This window comes from Puma concolor, chromosome B1, assembly GCF_028749965.1.
Source record: "Puma concolor isolate L17-30 chromosome B1, mPumCon1.1.hap2, whole genome shotgun sequence".
Lineage (NCBI taxonomy): Eukaryota > Metazoa > Chordata > Mammalia > Carnivora > Felidae > Puma > Puma concolor.
This window is the reverse complement of record NC_141670.1, coordinates 81,127,923-81,147,599: the sequence shown is the minus strand read 5'-3', so window position 1 is coordinate 81,147,599 and position 19,677 is coordinate 81,127,923. Positions and strand designations below refer to the sequence as shown.

General features: G+C 38.7%; 1 protein-coding gene across 6 annotated transcripts in view; it reads right to left on the bottom strand.

Annotated features, from left to right (window-relative positions):
- Positions 1-19,677, bottom strand: part of TTC29 (tetratricopeptide repeat domain 29) — a 253,186-nt gene that overhangs the window by 182,253 nt on the left and 51,256 nt on the right. For all 6 annotated transcript variants that reach the window (XM_086704141.1, XM_086704140.1, XM_086704144.1 and 3 more), the window contains one exon: positions 17,447-17,632. In XM_086704141.1, coding sequence (XP_086560267.1) covers positions 17,447-17,632 — 186 coding nt within the window. The remainder of the gene's footprint in view (positions 1-17,446; positions 17,633-19,677) is intronic.

Below are 19,677 nucleotides of genomic sequence, written 5' to 3'. Positions count from 1 at the left end.
TATGCCAACAAGTTGGACAACCTAGGTGAACTGGATAAATTTTTAGACACATATAACCTATCAAAACAAAATCATCATGAAATGTAAAATCTAAACAGATTGATTACTAGTAAGAATATTGAATCAATAGTCACAAAACTCCTAACAAACAAAAGACCACACCAGATAGCTTCACTGGTGAATTCTACCAACCATTCAAAGAAGAATTAACACTGATTCTTCTCAAACTCTTTCAAAGAATAGAAGAGGAGGAAAATCTTCCAAATTTATTTTATGAGGTCATCATTATCTTAATACCAAAACCAGACAAAGATACCACAAGAAAAGAAAATTACAGGCCAATATTCCTGGAGAACTCAGATGAAAAATCCTCAACAAAATATTAGGGAACCAAATTTATCAATACATTAAAAGGATCAAACACCATGATCAAGTGGGATTTATTCCAAGGATGCAAGAATGGTTTAACATCCACAAAACAGTTAATGTGCTATACCATATTAACAAAATGAAGAAAAAAATTCACATGATCATCTCAATAGATGCAGAAAAGCCATTTTGACTAAATTCAACATCCATTTATAATAAAAACCGTCAACAAAGCAGACACAGAAGGAATGTTCTCCAACACAGTATAGGCCATATATGACAAACCCACATCTAACGTCATACTTAACAGTGAAAAGCCAAAAGCCTTTCTACTAATACCACGAAAAAGACAAGAATGCTCATACTTCCACTTCATGAGTCATAGAGAGGAATTAGGCAAGAAAAAAAAGCATCCAAATTGGGAAGGAAGACACAAAACTGTTACTATTTGCAGATGGCATGATATTATACACAGAAAAACCTAAAGACTCAATAAAAAAAAAATGGTTAGAACTTACAAACAAATTCAGTTTGTAAATTTGTTTGTAAATCTGTAAAGTTGCAGGATAAAATATCAATACACAAAAATCTGTTGTAAATCTGTAAAGTTGCAGGATAAAATATCAATACACAAAAATCTGTTTGTAAATCTGTAAAGTTGCAGGATAAAATATCAATACACAAAAATCTGTTGCATTTCTATACACTAAAAATGAACTACCAAAAAGAAAAATTAAGAGTGCAATTGTATTTACTTGTATCAAAAATAATAAAATTACCTAGAAATTAACCAAGGAGGTCAAAGACCTTATTTTGAAAACTACAAGACATTATTGAAAGAAATTAAACAAGACACAAATAAATAAAAAAAATTCCATGTTCATAGTTTGGAAGAATTATATTGTTAAAATGTCCATACTACCCAAAGCAATCTACAGATCCAATGCAATCCCTATCAAAATCCCAGTGGCATTTTTCTCAAAAATAGAACATATAATCCTAAAATTTATATGGAACCACAAAAGACCGTAAATAGCCAAAGCCATCTTGACAAAGAACAACACTGGAGGAATCACATGCCATAATTTCAAACTATATTACAAAGGTATAGTAATTAAAGTACATAGATAAAAGGGACATAACAGAGAGCCCCAAAATAAACCCGCATATATATGGTCATTAATTTACAACAATGGGCCAAGAATATACAATGGTGAAAAGACAGTCTCTTTAATAAATGGTGTCAAGAAAATTAAATAGCTACAGGTAAAAGAATGAAACTACACCATCATCTTACATCATATACAAAAACTAACTCAAAATGGATTAAACACTTGAATGTAATACCTGAGAATATAAAACTCTGGGAAGAAAACATAGGTGGTAAACTCCATAACGCAGGCTTGGCAATAGTTTTTTGAATCTGACACCAAAAACAAAAGCAAAAAAACAAAAAGTGGGACTACACAAACTAAAAAGTGTTTGCACAGCAATCTACTGAATGGGTGAAAATATTTGCATATATCTAATAAAGGGCTAATATCCAAAATATATACAGAACACATACAACTCAACAGCAAAAACCATTTGATTGAAAAATGGGTGAAAGATCTGAATAGACATTGTCCAAAGAAGATATACAGATGGCTAACAGGTACATGAAGAGATATTCAATGTCATTAATCATCAGGGAAATGCAAATCAAAATCACAATGAGATATCATCACACCTGTTAGAATGGCTACTACCAAAAAGACAAGAAATAACAAGTGGTGGCAAGGAGGTGGAGAGCAAGGATCCTTTGTGCACTGTTGGTGGGAATGTAAATTGGTGTAGCCACTATGGAAAACAGTATGGAGGTCTCTCAAAAAATTAAAAATAGAAATAACATATGATCTAGTAATTCCATTACTGGTTATTTACCTGAAGAAAACAAAAACATTAACTCAAAGATATATGCACCCACATGTTCATTGTAGCATTTTTTACAATAGCTAAGATATGGAAGCAACCTAAGTGTTCATTGATGGATGAATGGATAAAGAAATCATGATATATATATGATATTACATATCATATACATATTCCTTGTGTGTGTGTGTGTATATATATATATATATATATGTATAATTAAATAATTTCAGCCATAAAGTAGAATGAAATCTTGCCATTTATGACAACATGGGTGGACCTTGAAGGCATTATGCTAAGTAAAATAAGTCAGACAAAGACAAATACCATATGATCTCTTTTGTATGTGGAATCTAAAACAAATAAACAAAAAAACAACCAAGATCATAGTCACAGAGAACAGATTGGTGGTTGCCAGAAGCAGTGGGTGAGAAGGGTGAGAGAGATGGGTGAAACTTTTTGTTTTTTAGTTTAAATAAATTGTATAAAAAAATTTTTTTAGGGGCGCCTGGGTGGCGCAGTCGGTTAAGCGTCCGACTTCAGCCAGGTCACGATCTCGCGGTCTGTGAGTTCGAGCCCCGCGTCGGGCTCTGGGCTGATGGCTCAGAGCCTGGAGCCTGTTTCCGGTTCTGTGTCTCCCTCTCTCTCTGCCCCTCCCCCATTCATGCTCTGTCTCTCTCTGTCCCAAAAATAAATAAACGTTGCAAAAAAAAAAAAAATTTTTTTTAAAGAATATCACCAAATCCCATCTAGTCAAAACACTGAAAAATGAGCACTGCTCTCTAGAACTAATAATCATCAATTGTATCTGATGAGTGTCTGTCATGTACCAGGGACCAATTTACTTCATTTAACTCTTACCTCCCTGAACCAACTCTACATGTAGATTATTATTATTCCATTTAGAGATGAGAAATGTAAGACTCAGATAACATGTGTAACTTGCCTAAGAATATACAGCTAATAAATGATGACACTGGCATTTGATCAGGTTCAGTTAATGCAAAGTTCTTAGATTACTAGTTTAAATGATAAAAGATATTATCACTAACAATTATCACAGAAGCTTTAATAAGAGTTTTATTTACCATGATACTAAAATGCCATTACTGTATAAGTCCAGTTACACTGAATTTCTCTGCAAGTGTTTCTTACACACATTGAAACTATCCTTTCTGCTCAGAAGACAGCCTGTTCTATCAATATTTTGCTTAAATAACAAAACACAAAAGAACTTTCCAACATATTCAAAACTGTATAACAGAAGGCAAGAAAAATTGTGGCAGATGTACATTATACACAATATTGGCAGATAACATGAAGCTGTATCTTGTACTGAGTTACCAAGATATGAAATGGCATTATTAGTTGAAAAGAGATAACTCTTCTTTCAATCATGGCAGACGAATCAAATGACTGCATGGAATATTCCATAGCAATTGAATGTAAGCAAGACCAAACATGACTAGTGCACAAAACCATCAAATTACATTTTAAAATTAAATAATCTCAGCATACATTTATAGAAGATAGGGACAGAATGTACAGCTTCAAACGAGCAACCTGAAGTCCTTTCATCCAAAAAAAAAATTTTTTTTTCACATTTAGAAAGTATAAAGGAAGTAGTGATAGTCTTTTGGCTCACAGTGAATTGTGGGCCCAATACTGTGGCTGGCAGATGTACCCAAGCTAGGGGCATGCAGGTGCAAAAAAAACCCAAAAAAACAAAACAAAACAAAACAAACAACCCCCCCCCCCGCAAACCCACAAGTTTTGTATCATCTTTGTCATAGGTTTGTTCATATGCTAGTTGATGGCTACATGGAAAGTACAAAGTCCAGAAAACTTTCAAATAGATTTTAGCTGTCTGAAGTACCAGTGAAGACTTTGGTATATATTTCATTAATCTAAAATAAAAATTTGCTGGTTTAATTAGAATTCTGGATCAAGAATTTGGATCAGGATTTTCATATAAAACCAGATATCTTCGGGGCACCTGGGTGGCTCAGTCTGTTGAGCGTCCGACTTCAGCTCAGGTCATGATCTCACGGCTTGTGAGTTCGAGCCCCGCATCGGGCTCTGTGCTGACAGCTCAGAGCCTGGAGCCTGCTTCGGATTCTGTGTCTCCCTGTCTCTCTGCCCCTCCCCCGCTCATTCTCTCTCTCTCTCTCTCTCTCTCTCTCTCTCTCTCTCTCTCTCTCAAAAATAAATATTCAAAAAAATTAAAAAAAAAAAAAAAAAAAAAACCACAACAGCCATATATCTTCAAGGCTAACATTTAAGACATGAATCACTTTTTGGTGTTATTTGCCAGGCATCTGAAAAGAGGTCTAAATACCCTGCTGTATGACCAATTTAGTCTCTAACAGCCAGTTCTAATAAAACTTTAGTAGCTATGTGATAGATAATATGAGAGTCAAACTAAAAGATTCAAAGAAAATATATCTGTACTTCCTCATGCTATCTACATCTGTACAGACAATTTAAACATTATGAAGTATAACTGGCAGTATGTTTATAGTCAAAAAAAGAAAAACACTTTTGTCCTTGGATTTTTTTTTAATGGGCTTCATGCCCAGCATGGAGCCCAATGTGGGGCTTGAACTCACAACCCTGAGATCAAGACCTGAGCTGAGATCAACAGCCAGACACTTAACTGACTAAACCACCCAGGTGTCCCTGTCCTTTGGATTTTAAATTATGTTTTGCCACCGTTATTATGAAACTGGCACTGACAACATTAGGAATGCTAATTCTAAGATAGGTAAGTGGCAGAAAGTAGAGACAAAGGCACCTATTATCCAACACATGGAATAACCTATTTTAAAACCTAAAGTTATAAATATGGAAATTAAAGTTCTCTTATAAGTCAATTATCTAATAATTCACACCTCACTTTGACACATGGGTTTATTTTATTCAGTATTTAATACATTAATTCTTTTTTTTTCATTTGCACTATTTTAAGAAAATATGAGCCATGCATGCAGAAACAGTTATACTTTACTAGATTTGGTTGGTATAAACCTCAGCACATTTTTTAAAATAAAGAATTCAATACTTTTTGGGGTCCACAATTCAACCCATAAAAAATATGACTGAAAATTTTCTCTCAAACAAGAAAACAATGTAGACAATGTATATAGTAGCTGTCTTGTTTTAGCTATAGTTACTAAGAGCTGATGGCACCAACACCGACAAGACAAAGCAAAGCAAAGCAGCTTGGCACAGGTAACACCATGAGAAGAGATTGCAAATGGGATGTTAAAAGGCCTAACCCATCCATAAAGCGATAACGAGAATCACAGACACGGCTATAAGTGAGGTACATGGAGGAGCCCAAGCCCAAGGCAAACCTGAGGTCACAACAGAGAGGAGACAGGGCAGAATACCATGACGGCCCTAAAAGGCTGTTTGAAAGAATTTGCTTGAAAGAATAAGTACTGGCCATTATGGTGGTGCCTCCAACTAGCCTAAAGCCCAGACTGATGAACAGGGAAAATAACATTCCCCTCACACATAGAGGGCTTGGGCTTGTGGGAAAATCACCGGGAAAGCTGTCACCAGAAAAGGGGTTTGGTAAAGGAGCCAAAAAGTTTTCTGCATACTTTGGCCTCATTTATCTCTGTCAATGGGAATGGAGTTCAGCTCATATGGTGGAGTTTGGAAGTCTCTCCAACTAGTGAGGGATCCGTTGGAAGCATGATCCAATGAAGAATGGGGTCTCGTGGTCTGGCAGATGATTGATTTGTGAATACAGAGTACACATAGAGACATACAGAAGGGAAAGTGAGAGGGGGGAAAGTCAGACTGATGAGGCAATGATTAAAAAGGGTCTCAGAAATTTGTTAATCAAGCTTCCTGATGGACAGTCTCCTTCTAAACCAGTAGTTCTTAACAGCTGTATTGCGGTACAGTTGTGTGTCCAGATCAGTTCTAAAATGTGTTACCAATAATTTTTTACAACAATGAATAACCAAATTTCCTGAATGGTGTACTTTTTCTTTAAGTATATAATGTTGATTTGTCATTACCCATTTTAGGTGTTACTCTGGCTCCTTTAAACTCCACTATGCTTTCTAGGTGGGAGAGAAATGCTACAGAACTATTGGTAGTGCATAAACCTTCAGACCATTTTCCTTTGACCATAGCCCAAAATTAGTGCTTATACTGTGGGCAGGATGTGCATGTTGAATCTTGCTATTCTCATTGTAGGATTGTCTAAGTCAGTGTTAACAGTCATATTTGTTGCCATGAGAAAAATGGTTGAGAACTGCCACTGTTATAGCATCAATGCTCTGAGGCTGGTGGGTATGTGGGAGATAAAATACAAGATGAAGAAACCCACAGATACTAGGTGGTGAGCAGGGATACAGTGATTTTTGGTATTGGGAAGGTATACTGACAAGGTTTATGGCCACCAAATATTTCTACAGGCTGAGCAATACTGCAGCACAGTCAGATGACAAGGGTCTGTATGCTCATGGTGAGGATGTACAGTTAACAAGACTACTTAAAGCTGTTCTTCAGCACTGGAAGCCTGTTTTGGGAATGTCCACATAAATTCTGAAGAAGGCTGTATGAATTATTGCTTGCTATGATGGTTCAAGTGGAATCAGGGTGATAGAGATACTTTCAGGGTGGCTTATCTTGAAGATGGCAGATCAGACGTTCCTGATTTTTCAGGTAAGGCATATATAAAGAATCTGTTAACTCAAATATTTTTATCTGACTGACTTTCTGAGTGCCTATGTGTTGTGTTCAATATTGACAACCACAACTACTGTGCCCGATCTTTTGATGCCTTTGTACTGATGATTACTCCTACACTGGGTTACTGAGTTGGCTGGGAGGGAGTTGCCAAGAGGTTTGAGTGAAGGAGACTAGGAATCCAGGATTGAGTCAGAGAGCTCATTTGAGTACTAGATCCTAATTCCAAAACCCATGATCAGGTTTGAGTCTCTGCTCCTCTGACTGAGACACCCCAAGACAGGGTCAGCCAAGGGGTCCATTATTTCCTCCTAGGTTTAGTGTTCAGTAATGATAATCATGAGATCCTGAAGCAGGTTAGGACCCCGTATTATAAACAAAACACTTCTGTAGATTTATGGTGGAGTCACTGCATATCAGCTAGCTTTAAAAAATTGTATATTTTTAGTTTTTCAGATCATAAATATGTTGCACATCTACTATATTCAAATAGAGAAACACATAATAGAAAAAGTAAAATGCATCTATTTTTTCTATATTGAAAAAATAGAAATGGAATTTTTGGAAGACTAAATCGTATTGTAAATTGAGGGATTTATATATTTTTAAAAATATTAAAATGAAGTTTTCAGGGAAGCGCAAAAACATTAGATATCACATTCTAAAAGAAAGGGTTGGAGTATTGTGTGAAATTTTCAAAGAAATTGCCAAAAACCATTCACAGAACTCGTAAAATCCTTCATTCACAATAAGGGCATGTAAGTGTTAGGGACTGGAGATTGCACACGGTGGTAGCAAATAGATGCTGAAATCCCAGGGGTTTAGAAAAAGTAATTTTCTTGTTCACATGAAGTCCACTGAGAACTGAGTGACTCTCCAGGGTAACTCCCCTCCAAACACTCATTCAGGGATCCAGCTTGTTTCCATCTTGTGGCTTCACCATCTCAGCCTATGTCCCCCAAGGTCACCATGGCAAAAATACAGATAGCTTGGAAGATCTGCTTGGAAAATACAGATCTGCTCTTCCATACATTAGTCTGGAAGTGACTGCTTATAGCCTATTGGCAAGAGTTAGCATTGTTACAGTGGCTAACAAATAGGACTTAAATAATGGTAGCTCTTACAATTGCAGTTACTGGAAAAAAGCATTTTTGAATGGCGGGATATGAGTTCATCATGTATAATTACCATAATTAGAGCGTTACCCTAATGTAAGACATTTCTATAATTTCCATTTTTAACTATCATAAATAGTACATAACGAAAGACATAATATATCTTTATGTAAATCGTTGTCTTAATATCTGATTATTTCCTAGTAGATTAGTGGGGTTAAAGGATATGGACATTTTAAAACTCCTGATACATATATCCAAACTCTTTGCTAGAAATGTCACGCTAATTTATCCTATCACCAGCAATGTAAAAAACATGCTTGACTTATCAAAATTACACAAGTAGTGAATGCTACCTTAAAAAAATAAATAGGCAACATTGACTCTTGCACATTTGAATTTGGTGCATTTTGTACCTGTCCTATCAGTACATTCACTCACATAATTGCAATGATCAGAGAACTGACTTGCCTCTTCCATTAAAATGTAAGCCTCTGAATTAAGGGGCCATAGATATCTTTTCCAGCCACGGGTTTCCAACACTTAGCCCAGTGTCTTGCACATAGTTGGAACATAATAAATGTTTGTTATAATATTACAGGTGAAAAGTCTATCTTTAGTGTTCTAACTTTGCTTTTTTATTATTTATCTTGTTTTTTTTTTCATGTTTATTATCCAGTTGGATTTCTTCTTTGAATTTTCCTCTTAATTCCTTTACCATTTTTGTACTGATGTGTATATGGTTTTTCTCAACAATTAGTACACATTCTTGAAATAATAATGCTATTAATCTGTTATCACATTTGTTTCAAATATTTCCCAGATTTATCCTTTAATTAAATAAGGTTTTTAATAAACATTTTTTAAAAAAAGTATGTGTCAAATCTCTCAATACTTGTTTCTGATAGTGAGAATTCTATTCCCCTAGCCTCATGTTTCCATGAGGGGACGCCCTCTCTCTTTCCCCCTTCACTTCTCATCAGGGGAAGAAGTATGACATCATGTGAAATTCTGAATTCTCATCCTCTGTGGACTCAGTTCTCAAGGAGGTCTGACTACCAAGCTCCACACTGAAGCTCATAGGCACAGGCTTAGAACCTGCAGGAGAGTCTCAGCCTGATCTCCCGGTAATTAGGTGGTTACGATGAATACTGAGGATAATAGAGTCTGGCTTGAAGAGATATAAGCTTTGTTCCCCTGATAAGTCTTAACAATTATGATCTGATTCCTATGTTTCTTCTGAATCAGTTCTGAACTTGGAGTAGGGAGAGAATATAATGATCCCTTAGTAAACTCTATCATTTTCACTTGTGCTTTGTACAACTATTTTTATGTTTGAAGGTCTTTCCCAACTAAGACTGAATAAATATTTGCATATATTTTCCACTTGGATTTTTATAGTTTATTTTTAAATGTTTCTCATAAAATTTAATTTTACAGTAAGATACAGAAGTAATTAGCATTACTGCAGAATGGTAAATATAGAAAATCATAAAGGGAAAAATTAAATCCATACTTAATTTTTATACTGTGTATCCTCTATTTCCAAAATTTTTGACATGTATGTTGTTTTGTAGGCTTAACCATGTTTAATCAGTTTCAGTGTTTACTGTCAGTTCTTTTACATTAGAACTTCCTTCTTCTTGAATTTTTATTTTTTATTATTTTTAATTTTCTTTATTTATTTTTATCTTAGGGGGAGAGAGAGAGAGTGAGTGTGAGCAGGAGAGGGGCAGAGAAAAAGAAAGAGACAGAGACAGAGGGAGAATCACCAAGCAGGCACTATGCTCCACGCAGAACCTGACCAGGGGCTTGATCCCAAAACCCTGGGATCAAGACCTGAGATGAAATCAAGAGTCAGATGCTCAACTGACTGAGCCATTCAGGCACCCCTGAATTTTTATTTATTTATTTTTGATTTATCTCTTGTTGAATTGGAGAATACAATACACATGGAAAATACCTTTACAGTGTACTTTCTGAATGTCTTCCTGTTGCTTCACATGGGAGCCAGAACTGAACTCTGTAGCATACTCCCAGTAGTTTTCAACTTGGCAGCATTCTGCTCTTTCCCCTCCTCTCAAGCCCTGTGGACTCTATTTCTTTTTATTTTGTGGCAATTACTGTGGCAAGGGAGAAAACTGAGTCCTAATTTTTGTTACAATGCAGGCAATGTGTGTTTTCTCTTTGAGCTTGTTTGGAGGTTCTAACAGGCGAGTGCAGCTACTTGTACACCCCTGACCCAAGAATTATCCTCCTCTATCCGGGAGGGTCGTCCTCTTTTATCAAGGGCGCAGCTTCAGGAGGGACTCACGTGGAGTGGTGAGGGAGGAAGGGAACACCCGCCTAGCCAGCCACATCAGCCGAATCAACCCTGGCGATCAATGGGGTGACAGATGTTGCAGCCAGATCGCCCTCACTTCCATGTATTTTCTCTCTGAATGCAAGTCTGTCTTCATTTAAGTCCTTCGAAAAATTACCCAGAATTTGTCTAGCTATGGATCTTTCTTAATAATTTTTGACTGGAGCACAAATGACGAATTCAGTCTGCACATTCTGAGGGGGTTCTTTTAGGGTCTAGAGTTTTCTTAAAATGTCTTTGGTCATGCCTTATATTGCAATTACCTAATATTCTTTCTCAGGAACTTCCATATTTATTTCTCATTGTTTTCATCTTAGTCTTTCTTTTGCAAGAGTGTTTCAAGTTTGCCCTCAATATCACTGATTCAACTTCCTATTGGGTCAATTCTACTCTTTACCTTTTCCACACTGTACGTTAATTCTACTGACACATCTTAATGAAAGCATTGATTATTTCATAATCTGGGGCTCATTCTCAACTCATTTGGCTCTATCCTTAAGCTTTTCTGTCCTCCACATGTATCTTTCTGAAGATACCAAGAATTTCCCTAAAATGATCACTTTTACTGGTTTGTTCTTTACCAGAGTCTTCAGATAAATGCTTTGTTTTCCTTGAATTTCCTACATACCTTATTTAGGAGCAGTCTACTTAATCTTGGTTCTTAAAAGTAAGCAGAGTGGACAGTCTGCCCTTGCCTCTCTGCTCCCTGGCCTCTCAGTGCTGGTAGAATCCCCCTACTTCTACCTATAGTCAGAGGGCAGTTGGTAGGAACAACACTTCATTTAATTTCACTGTCTAACAGGCATTCTCCTAGGACTGAGATTTGTTCTACTCTTACTTTAACTCACTGGTTCTCTTCTAATTTGGACAGTTCTTAAAAACATCTAGTCTTTGGGGTTGGAGCTTCTTTTGAAGCTTATCATCTTACTCATGGCCCTGTCTTTGTCCTAGTTCTTCTCAAAGGACGGGACTTCTACATCTAATAACCTGACCCGAGTCTCTTTATGTTAATAACACTCTTTAGGCAGAACTTAAAGATTTAAGGGGATAAGGGTTTATTTGTCCAGGACTGACTTTTGGAGGCTAGTTTTCTAGAAAAGAAAATGGACTTTAGCAAATTCCAAGGAAACCATTCAGGTTCAGTGCTTTTAAGGTAATCAGTTCTGATCTACTGGAAAGGCAGTACCTCTCTCCTGACAGGGGAGAGATTGGTGCTTCCCAACTATAAATGCCTTTATGGCAAATCTTGCTATTTTTATGCCATATCCTATGGCTGCAGTCATAAGGCAGAGACCTCAGGCCCCTCCCCTTTCTCTTCTTCCCCTCTGCTGATCATGCATGGGAGGGGCTATGCTAGGTCAAATCACGAATGCTGAGATGCTGGGTAAGACCTGTATTAAGGCTCTGCCACATCATGTTGCTATTGTGTCTGTCCCCAGTCACACCAGGGGTGTGACCACACTTCTCTAAACATATAGCATCCAATGAAAGGGCAATGGGCACCAGCACACCTGCTACTGTTCCTGTGGCCGTGAGTTCTCTCAGAGCAAGGCTGTTCTAGCAGGCCTGCTGTGAGTGCTGCTGACCAATTATCTTGTTAGCATGGCAGTTGTCCCAGCAAACTGGGCATCTGTCCAGGCCCTTACCACGGCCTTCTGGAAGCAAGTCAGATGACTGGAAATAAATTGAAGACCAAGATTGGAGTGGGAAGAGTCTGCTAGTGGTGTTGTGGCCAGCCTTCAAGGAGGCCAAGGAGTGACTATTAGCAGAAACAAATTTTAAAAAATCCTAAGTAGTGGGAGGCCTATAGGGTTCAGACTCTCAGTTATAGGATTCCTTGTTTCCTTTTTTTGTGATATTGGAGGGAGTTGCCTTGGATGGGTCGGATGCTTCACTAAGAGGAAAGCTGAACTCTTGCCTTTCCTAAAGTTCATGCAAAAAAAAAAAAACACACACACACACACAAAAAGGGATGTCTTCTACTAAAAAGGAGAGAAAATTAGGGAACATCAGTAACACAAGGATAAGTAGGCTTCTGAATTCCAACTCCTTTTCATGAGATCAAGACGATAAGGGGGACAGTCCCTTACAATGGTGGGCTTCTCCACTGATCTGTTGCTGGATCTACCTTCCATTACTGGATATATCAGGGGAGAGTGGAAGCCACTCCAATGTGTCTTCACAACACGACTCTGCTCCTGGTGCCTTCCGGCCCCTGGCAAACTGCAATCTGCACATGGAGCTGACTGTCGAAAGTATTCTAGGACCCGAACTGGGCAAGCCGATCAGGACAACTCCTTTCTTCAGAAGTTCCTCTGTCATTGGGAGAGCTTAGGATCAGTGCTGTAGAATCTGGTTAGCCATTACTCAATCCTTGTGCTAACATCACAGATGATGGCTTCCTGAACTGGAAGATGTACATTGTCTAAGCTCTTCCTACACTGGTCTTCCCCTGCCTGTTTTTAGTGGCCATGATCAGCACTCTGGGGTTGTCACCCAACATCTATATCTAATTATCCTTTTGGTCTTCCACAGCACAGTTTGGACTCAAAGCCCTTCTGGGTTGAAATGGAATGGGTTGCTGCCAGTAAGAGATGCTCTTTATAAGCCATGGACTGAACTGGAAGAGGAAGAACAGACAAATGGGTGGACAGAAATTAATGGTTAACTTGCCCAAGACTGGCTCTGCAGGCTAGCCTTTCAGAAAGGAGTATGGCCTCCTGCAAGCCTCCATAGAAACCAGTTAGCCTCAGTACTAAGTCCATTAATCTGGCCAAAAGCAAGGCTTGGACCCAGATCCTGAATCACTGGAAGTGGGGAAAGGGGAAAAAGTGTTGCTTCTTGCTCAGCTGTGAATGTTGACGTGGTCATTTCTGCCCAAGTTTGCTATCCCTACCCCCAAACCCAATAAAACCACAACTGCAAGGCTTGGACCCCAGTATCCTAATCATGCCAAGTAAATGGGTTGGTGCTGGACCCAATCAGTAATGCTGATCTGGCAGAAGAGGACTGAGGTTACAGCTCTGCCATGTCATCATGCCATTGTTGTCCTAGACCCAGATCATCCCAGGGGAGGAGCCAGTGTTTCCTTAATCATGTCTCTTAAAAAACCCTCTCTCCCAGTACCTGACAGCTGGCCTTGCTAGACCTCTGTGTGCTGCTCTAGAAGGTATGGACATATCTCCTACTGACATAGTGTCTGAGAGTTTTCTCCAATCCTCCACAGATGTGGTGTGAATGCGGCTGGTCCATTTTTCCTTACAAATATGTCACAGTTCTGAAAGAAGATATAGCCATTGATTTGCTACAAGTATTTGTCAGCCCATGACTATTTATGCTTGACACCCCAGCTATAGTCTGAAGATACCTGACATGAAGAGTCACACTGCCAACCCTTTAGCCTATGGAAATCAGGCCACATTGTATACTAGGGCCTGATCTTTAACAGCAGTGGGAACAAGGACCTCTGCTCTACTCTGGCCAGGGGGCTCTGGGTGAAGCTCTGGTCACATATGTGCCAGTGGGCTGCACACTGGCCCTGACTGCACCCAGGTGCCCAGTCCCTGTGACTATGGCTTCTGCTCATGTTCATTTGCTCTATAGTTCCCTGAGGGTTCTGGAGCCATGCCCTGGACTACAGCCTGCTTCGTTGGGCCCTGACAACCTGCCCTTTCCCATCTGCCGGCTGGTATCCTGCTTTAACCTGAATGGGCACCCCTGGAATCAGGATGCTGCCACCTGCCCCTGAGCACAGCTGCTGCCTAGCTGTTGCTGTGGGGCCTCCATTCGCTTGTCTGGACCAATCAGCTCAGATTTGTGGATGCTATACCTCCATCACCTCAGGGGGAGCCCTACAGCCAGGTGAGTCCTCACTGCACTCTAGCCACACATTCTAAGTAGTCCTAGTTTACCCGGATTACAAAAGCTGCACAGATACTTTTCACCATTGCTAAGCAACACTCAAAGTCCGTCTCTAGAATTTTCAGCAACATCAACGCAGTTATTTTATCCATCAGGCAATAAAGGCATGGTTCTCAGGGCCTATGAACTGATCAAGGGCATAGAAAAATATTTTAGACCTGACAAAAAAGTGATTGCAAACAAAAAACACAACCTAATTTAAAAATAATTTCATGGGCAAAATATTCTATTTGCTGTGGAATATGGGTGCATTTTATCATGCTATAGGGTGTGACACCTAACTATGAGCAAGCCAAGGACCTGCAAATGTAATCTCACAGCAGCCCAGCCCTCATATTTCCCAAACTCATCCTCATTTGCAGTCACTAAAATTATATGGGCAACCACGGTGGCACGGCTGCTGAGTAAATGGGTAGATTAATGAATAAATAAGGGAAGCAATGCATAAATCCTCCAACAGAAATGCATTCAGATATTTTAAAAAATCAGGAGGGAAACTGGAAGTTGATGTTTAATGGGTATTGAGTTTCCGTTTTGTGAAGTTCTGAAGACAGATCACATGACAGTGTGAATATACTAAACACTGAGCTGCACACTTAGATGTTGAGATGGTAAATTTTGTTATGCATTTTTTCTGCAATAATTTTTTAAAAATCAAACTGAATTTTAAAAATCAGAATTAAAATTGATACAGAAATTCAGAATATACCTATGATAGCTATTTGAATCTCACTGGGCCACTCTTAATATTTTCACCAATGTAGCCCTGACTTCTTCAGCCTTATTATCATATATTATTTCTTATTTCTTTTGTGACTTTTTTGGGGACTAGAAGTGGACACTTTAATTGATCTGATTTGTTACCACAGATGACAGAAAATTAGGGCCCCAATTACAGAAACAAAACAAAACAAAAAACGATTTTTATTGTATTCAGTTGCGGGGTGGGGGGTGGGGTTCCGGGATTCCTATAGTAAAGAATAAAAAAGTGGTAACTTATCTTCTAATATATAATTTTCATAACTAGCACATCATGGAGGTAAAGCAACCAATCCTTTGTTTGCACAGAGCACTGACTACAGGCTCTGAAGCTAGCTGACTAGTCAAAACTAGCTTCATTACCAGGGCGCCTGGGTGGCTCAGTTGGTTAAGCAGCCAACTTCGGCTCAGGTCATGAGCTCACAGTCCGAGAGTTCGAGCCCCGCGTCGGGCTCTGTGCTGACAGCTCAGAGCCTGGAGCCTGTTTCAGATTCTGCGTCTCCCTCTCTCTGACCCTCCCCTGTTCATGCTCTGTCTCTCCCTGTCTCAAAAATAAATAAAATGTTAAAAAAAAAAAAAAAAAAAAAACTAGCTTCACTACCAACCAGCTTAATCTCTTTGGGCCAGTTTTCTCATCCTCAAAGTGAAGATAATAATTTTTTAAAGTTTAAAAAAGTATCCACCACACCTATGAAATGAGAGTAATTTTTAAAAGCTTAAGAAAGAATTTTACTTAAGCAAGAATTTATCCCATTTTTACAAACTGGAAGAACACTACTTTTAACAACAGGTTGCAAGCTTTAACAACTTCTCAAATTACAGTAATAACCAACTTTTCCTTACTCTGAATATACAGAAGCTTAAACCCAAACTCTGAATCCTGCTGTGTCCCTATTTTGCCTTTCCACTCTTAGCTGCCACCACTGCTCAGAAACACACTTTCCACTTTATTTATTTGCTTTAAAGTTTATTTATTTATTTTGAGAGAGAGAGACAGAGAGAGAGAGAGCTCTGGGGAGGGACAGAGAGAGCAGGAGAGAGAGGGAGAATCTCAAGCAAGCATTGGGAGCCCGATGTGGGGCTCAAACCGACAAAATTGAGAGTATGACCTGAGCTAAAATGAAGAGTCAGAAGCTCAAGCCACTGAGACACCCAGGTGCCCCCACACTTTCCATTTTAAACAGGTTGCTCCTCCTACAAGTTTTTCTAACTATGCTTTAGTAGCTGCCTCTTACAGAATATATTCCTGTTTTCTTACCTCCCTAAATTCCACCCCATCTTCCAAGTCCCCTACCAGTCCCTACTGATCCCATTATGCCTTCCTTGAATCTAGTCTGTATGATCTCTCATTTCTCTGAGTTTTTCTGGCAAACCTGGTATTTATCCCTCAAGATGGCTCCCGACCATATTCCACGTCCTAGCACCTACCATGTTATAGATTACGTGTAATTTCCTGAAGCACAAAAACTTTTTTTTTTTTTAATCTTTCTCCAAGTCCTATACAGTCCTAGCTACAAAATAATAAATATTTTCTAATTTAACTGTTTGGCCAAAGTCAAAACCTTTGTGGAAAATGAGACAATTTTTTGGGAAAAGAAATAGGATTATTCATATCTTTTCATATATTTTCTTTGCATATTATCTACCCACCATTCCTTCCATAATTTTAATTCTTAAATTTCTATTTGCATCCTTTAGTAAGCCATCATACAAAATATGTTTAGACGATTTTTGTTGTTGTTGTTTCAGTCTTGTCTTAAGATAACATCATTAAGTATGAAGTTACTTTTAAAGGACTTTTCCTTCAGAAGTTGTTATAAATCACAACGGGGCAATATCTAAATTATAGAGGTATTTTTTTGGTCCCCTTTGTAGGGGACATGTGGCATTAGGAAAGTCACGAAGCATGCCTTCCTTTATTCCCATTTTCATACAGGAGAAATCAAGTTAAAATGAATAGAGGACTTAAGAATGGTAAGAAATTCAAAACCACACAGCAAGTGGCACTGACGGATATATGTGGATGGATACGGGAGGATGCTTATTCTCCGTGCTGCTGCTGCTGCTGCTGCTGCTGCTGCTGCTGCTGGGAACTCTAGCCTGAGCGCTTGGGTGGAGTATGACTGCAAGGAATGCTTAAGGTGAATCCATAAGTCACACACCTTTGCTTTTTAATCTCAATAACTTACATGCTTATACTAACGCCTCAGGTCTTTTTCTCAATCCCCACGTGCTTTCTGGTTGCCTGGACTCTGAATCCTCCAAAGCACCCAGGACAGCCTGACAAATGACCACTCACCCTCTTCCTCGAAGAGAAGTCCCATGTGCGCATGCGCCTCGGCTTCTTTCTTCCCACCGTCAATTTTGATCCGTTGAGCAATCTTAAAACATCGTTCATAGAAGTGGTTCCTTACCCATTTGTCTTCAGAATTACCGAAGTAACAGGCCAGTGCATACAAGTTGTTATAGACATCTTCAAAGTATTCTTCAAACAAAAACATAAACTGCATTAGAAAAATGTCTCACGGCTTGCCCCTTCAAATGTTAAACCAACTTAGTGACATTTATTTTTTATTTTTCCTTAAAAGCATGATTAGCTATTTTAAAAATGGAAATGCAAACTTAAGTTCATGTATTTTAACCACTAAAATAGTTACATCGAAGATGTGCACTCCAAAAATACAACAAAAACCTTTTTGAAAACTTAGAAGATGTTAGAAAGGGGCACCTGCGTAGCCCAGGAAGTTAAGCATCCAACCTCAGCGGCCCGGTAATGATCTCACTGTTGGTGAGTTCCAGCCCCACATCCTTAACTCAGGCCCTGCCTGGGTGAGCTCAGCGCTGAAAGTGTGGAGCCTGCGTGGGATTCTCTTTCTCTCCCTCTCTCTCTGCTCCTCACTCACTCACGCCCTCTCTCTCTTCAAAATAAAAAAATAGGGGTGCCTGGGTGGCTCCACCGGTCAGGTGTGGGATTTCGGCTCAGATCATGATCTCCCGGTCTGTGGGGTTGAGGCTGCTGTCCGCTCTGTGCTGACAGCTCAGAGCCTGGAGCCTGCTTTGGTTTCTGTGTCTCCCTCTCTCTCTGCGCCCCGCCGCCCCCCCTCCCCGCATTCTGTCTCTCTCTCTCCAAAATAAACATTAAAAAATAATAAAAAAAACTAAAAGAATATATTAGAAATTGAAATACCTTTTTGGCTGAAAACAGCACAGAGCCTGCTTGACATTTTCTCTCCCTCTCTCTGCCCTCCCTTGCGTGCTCTATTGCTCTCTCTCTCTCAAAATAAATAAATAAATTAAAAAACAAAAACAAAAACAAATACTCTCATCGCAGAACTGACTTCGCTTATGTTTTGTCTTTGCATTGTGAACCTTCTACATAATGTGAACAAAGCACTAAAGTCTGTTTTATAATATTTTATTTATTTATTTATTTATTTATTTATTTATTTATTTATTTAACATTTATTTATTTTTGAGAGACAGAGCAAGACAGAGCACAAGTCGGGGAGGGGCGGGGGGTACACAGACTCCAAATCAGGCTCCAGGCTCCGAGCTGTCAGCACAGACCCCGACCAGGGTCTGGAACTCACCGACCGCGAGATCATGACCTGGGCGGAAGTCAGCCGCTTAACCAACCGACCGAGCCACCCAGGGGGCACCTATAATATTTTATATTCTTTGTCATCTTTAGTGATTAGAGAGCTATTTTATAAAGTCTATAAAGCGTTCCATATCTTCCATTTTTAAAAAGTTCTATAAAGAGCTTTCATGAAAAAAATGATCCCAAAATAATTTGTTTTTCAGTAATCACACCTCAATAGAAAAACATTTCCAAAATTTCATACTTTTTTTTTTCTTTTTTCTTTTTAGAATGAGTTATATAAGCTATCAAGATTCCATATTTAAAGACACTTGTCAGGGGCCTCTGGGTGGCTCAGTCATTTTACATGGCCAGCTTTAGCTCAGGTCTGATCTTGAGGTTGGCAAGTTCCAGTGTGCATCAGGCTCTGTGTTGACAGCTCAGAGTCTGGATCCTGCTTCTGATTCTGTGTCTCCTTCTCTCTCTCTGCCCCTCCCCCACTCATACTCTGTGTGTGTGTGTCTCTCTCTCAAAAATAAACATTTAAAAAATTAAAAAAAAATAAAGACCAGTATCAGTTAAATTATTTTTCTATTAAAAAATGCAATATTTTTCATAGTATTAAGTATAAAGGGATATATTCAAGTTTTGAATCTTTGGACAATCCAAATATATGGGCTGTACCCTTTACATTCTAAGCAGCCTTATCTCCTCGCTTGTAGACTGCTTATTTGAATTGTCAGTAGACATTTATAAGATGAAAAACATTTTTACTGTTGGTTTATTATTTAGACAAGTATTCACTGTGCTATCTAAAAAGGAGATTCCATGATGAAATAAATGTGGAAAATACAGTTGCTAATTTCCCTCTTTTAGTGAACCACACGGTATACATCAGCATATTAAAGGCTCTGGTAAGTCCTGCAATAAATCAGCCTCCTTAATGTCAA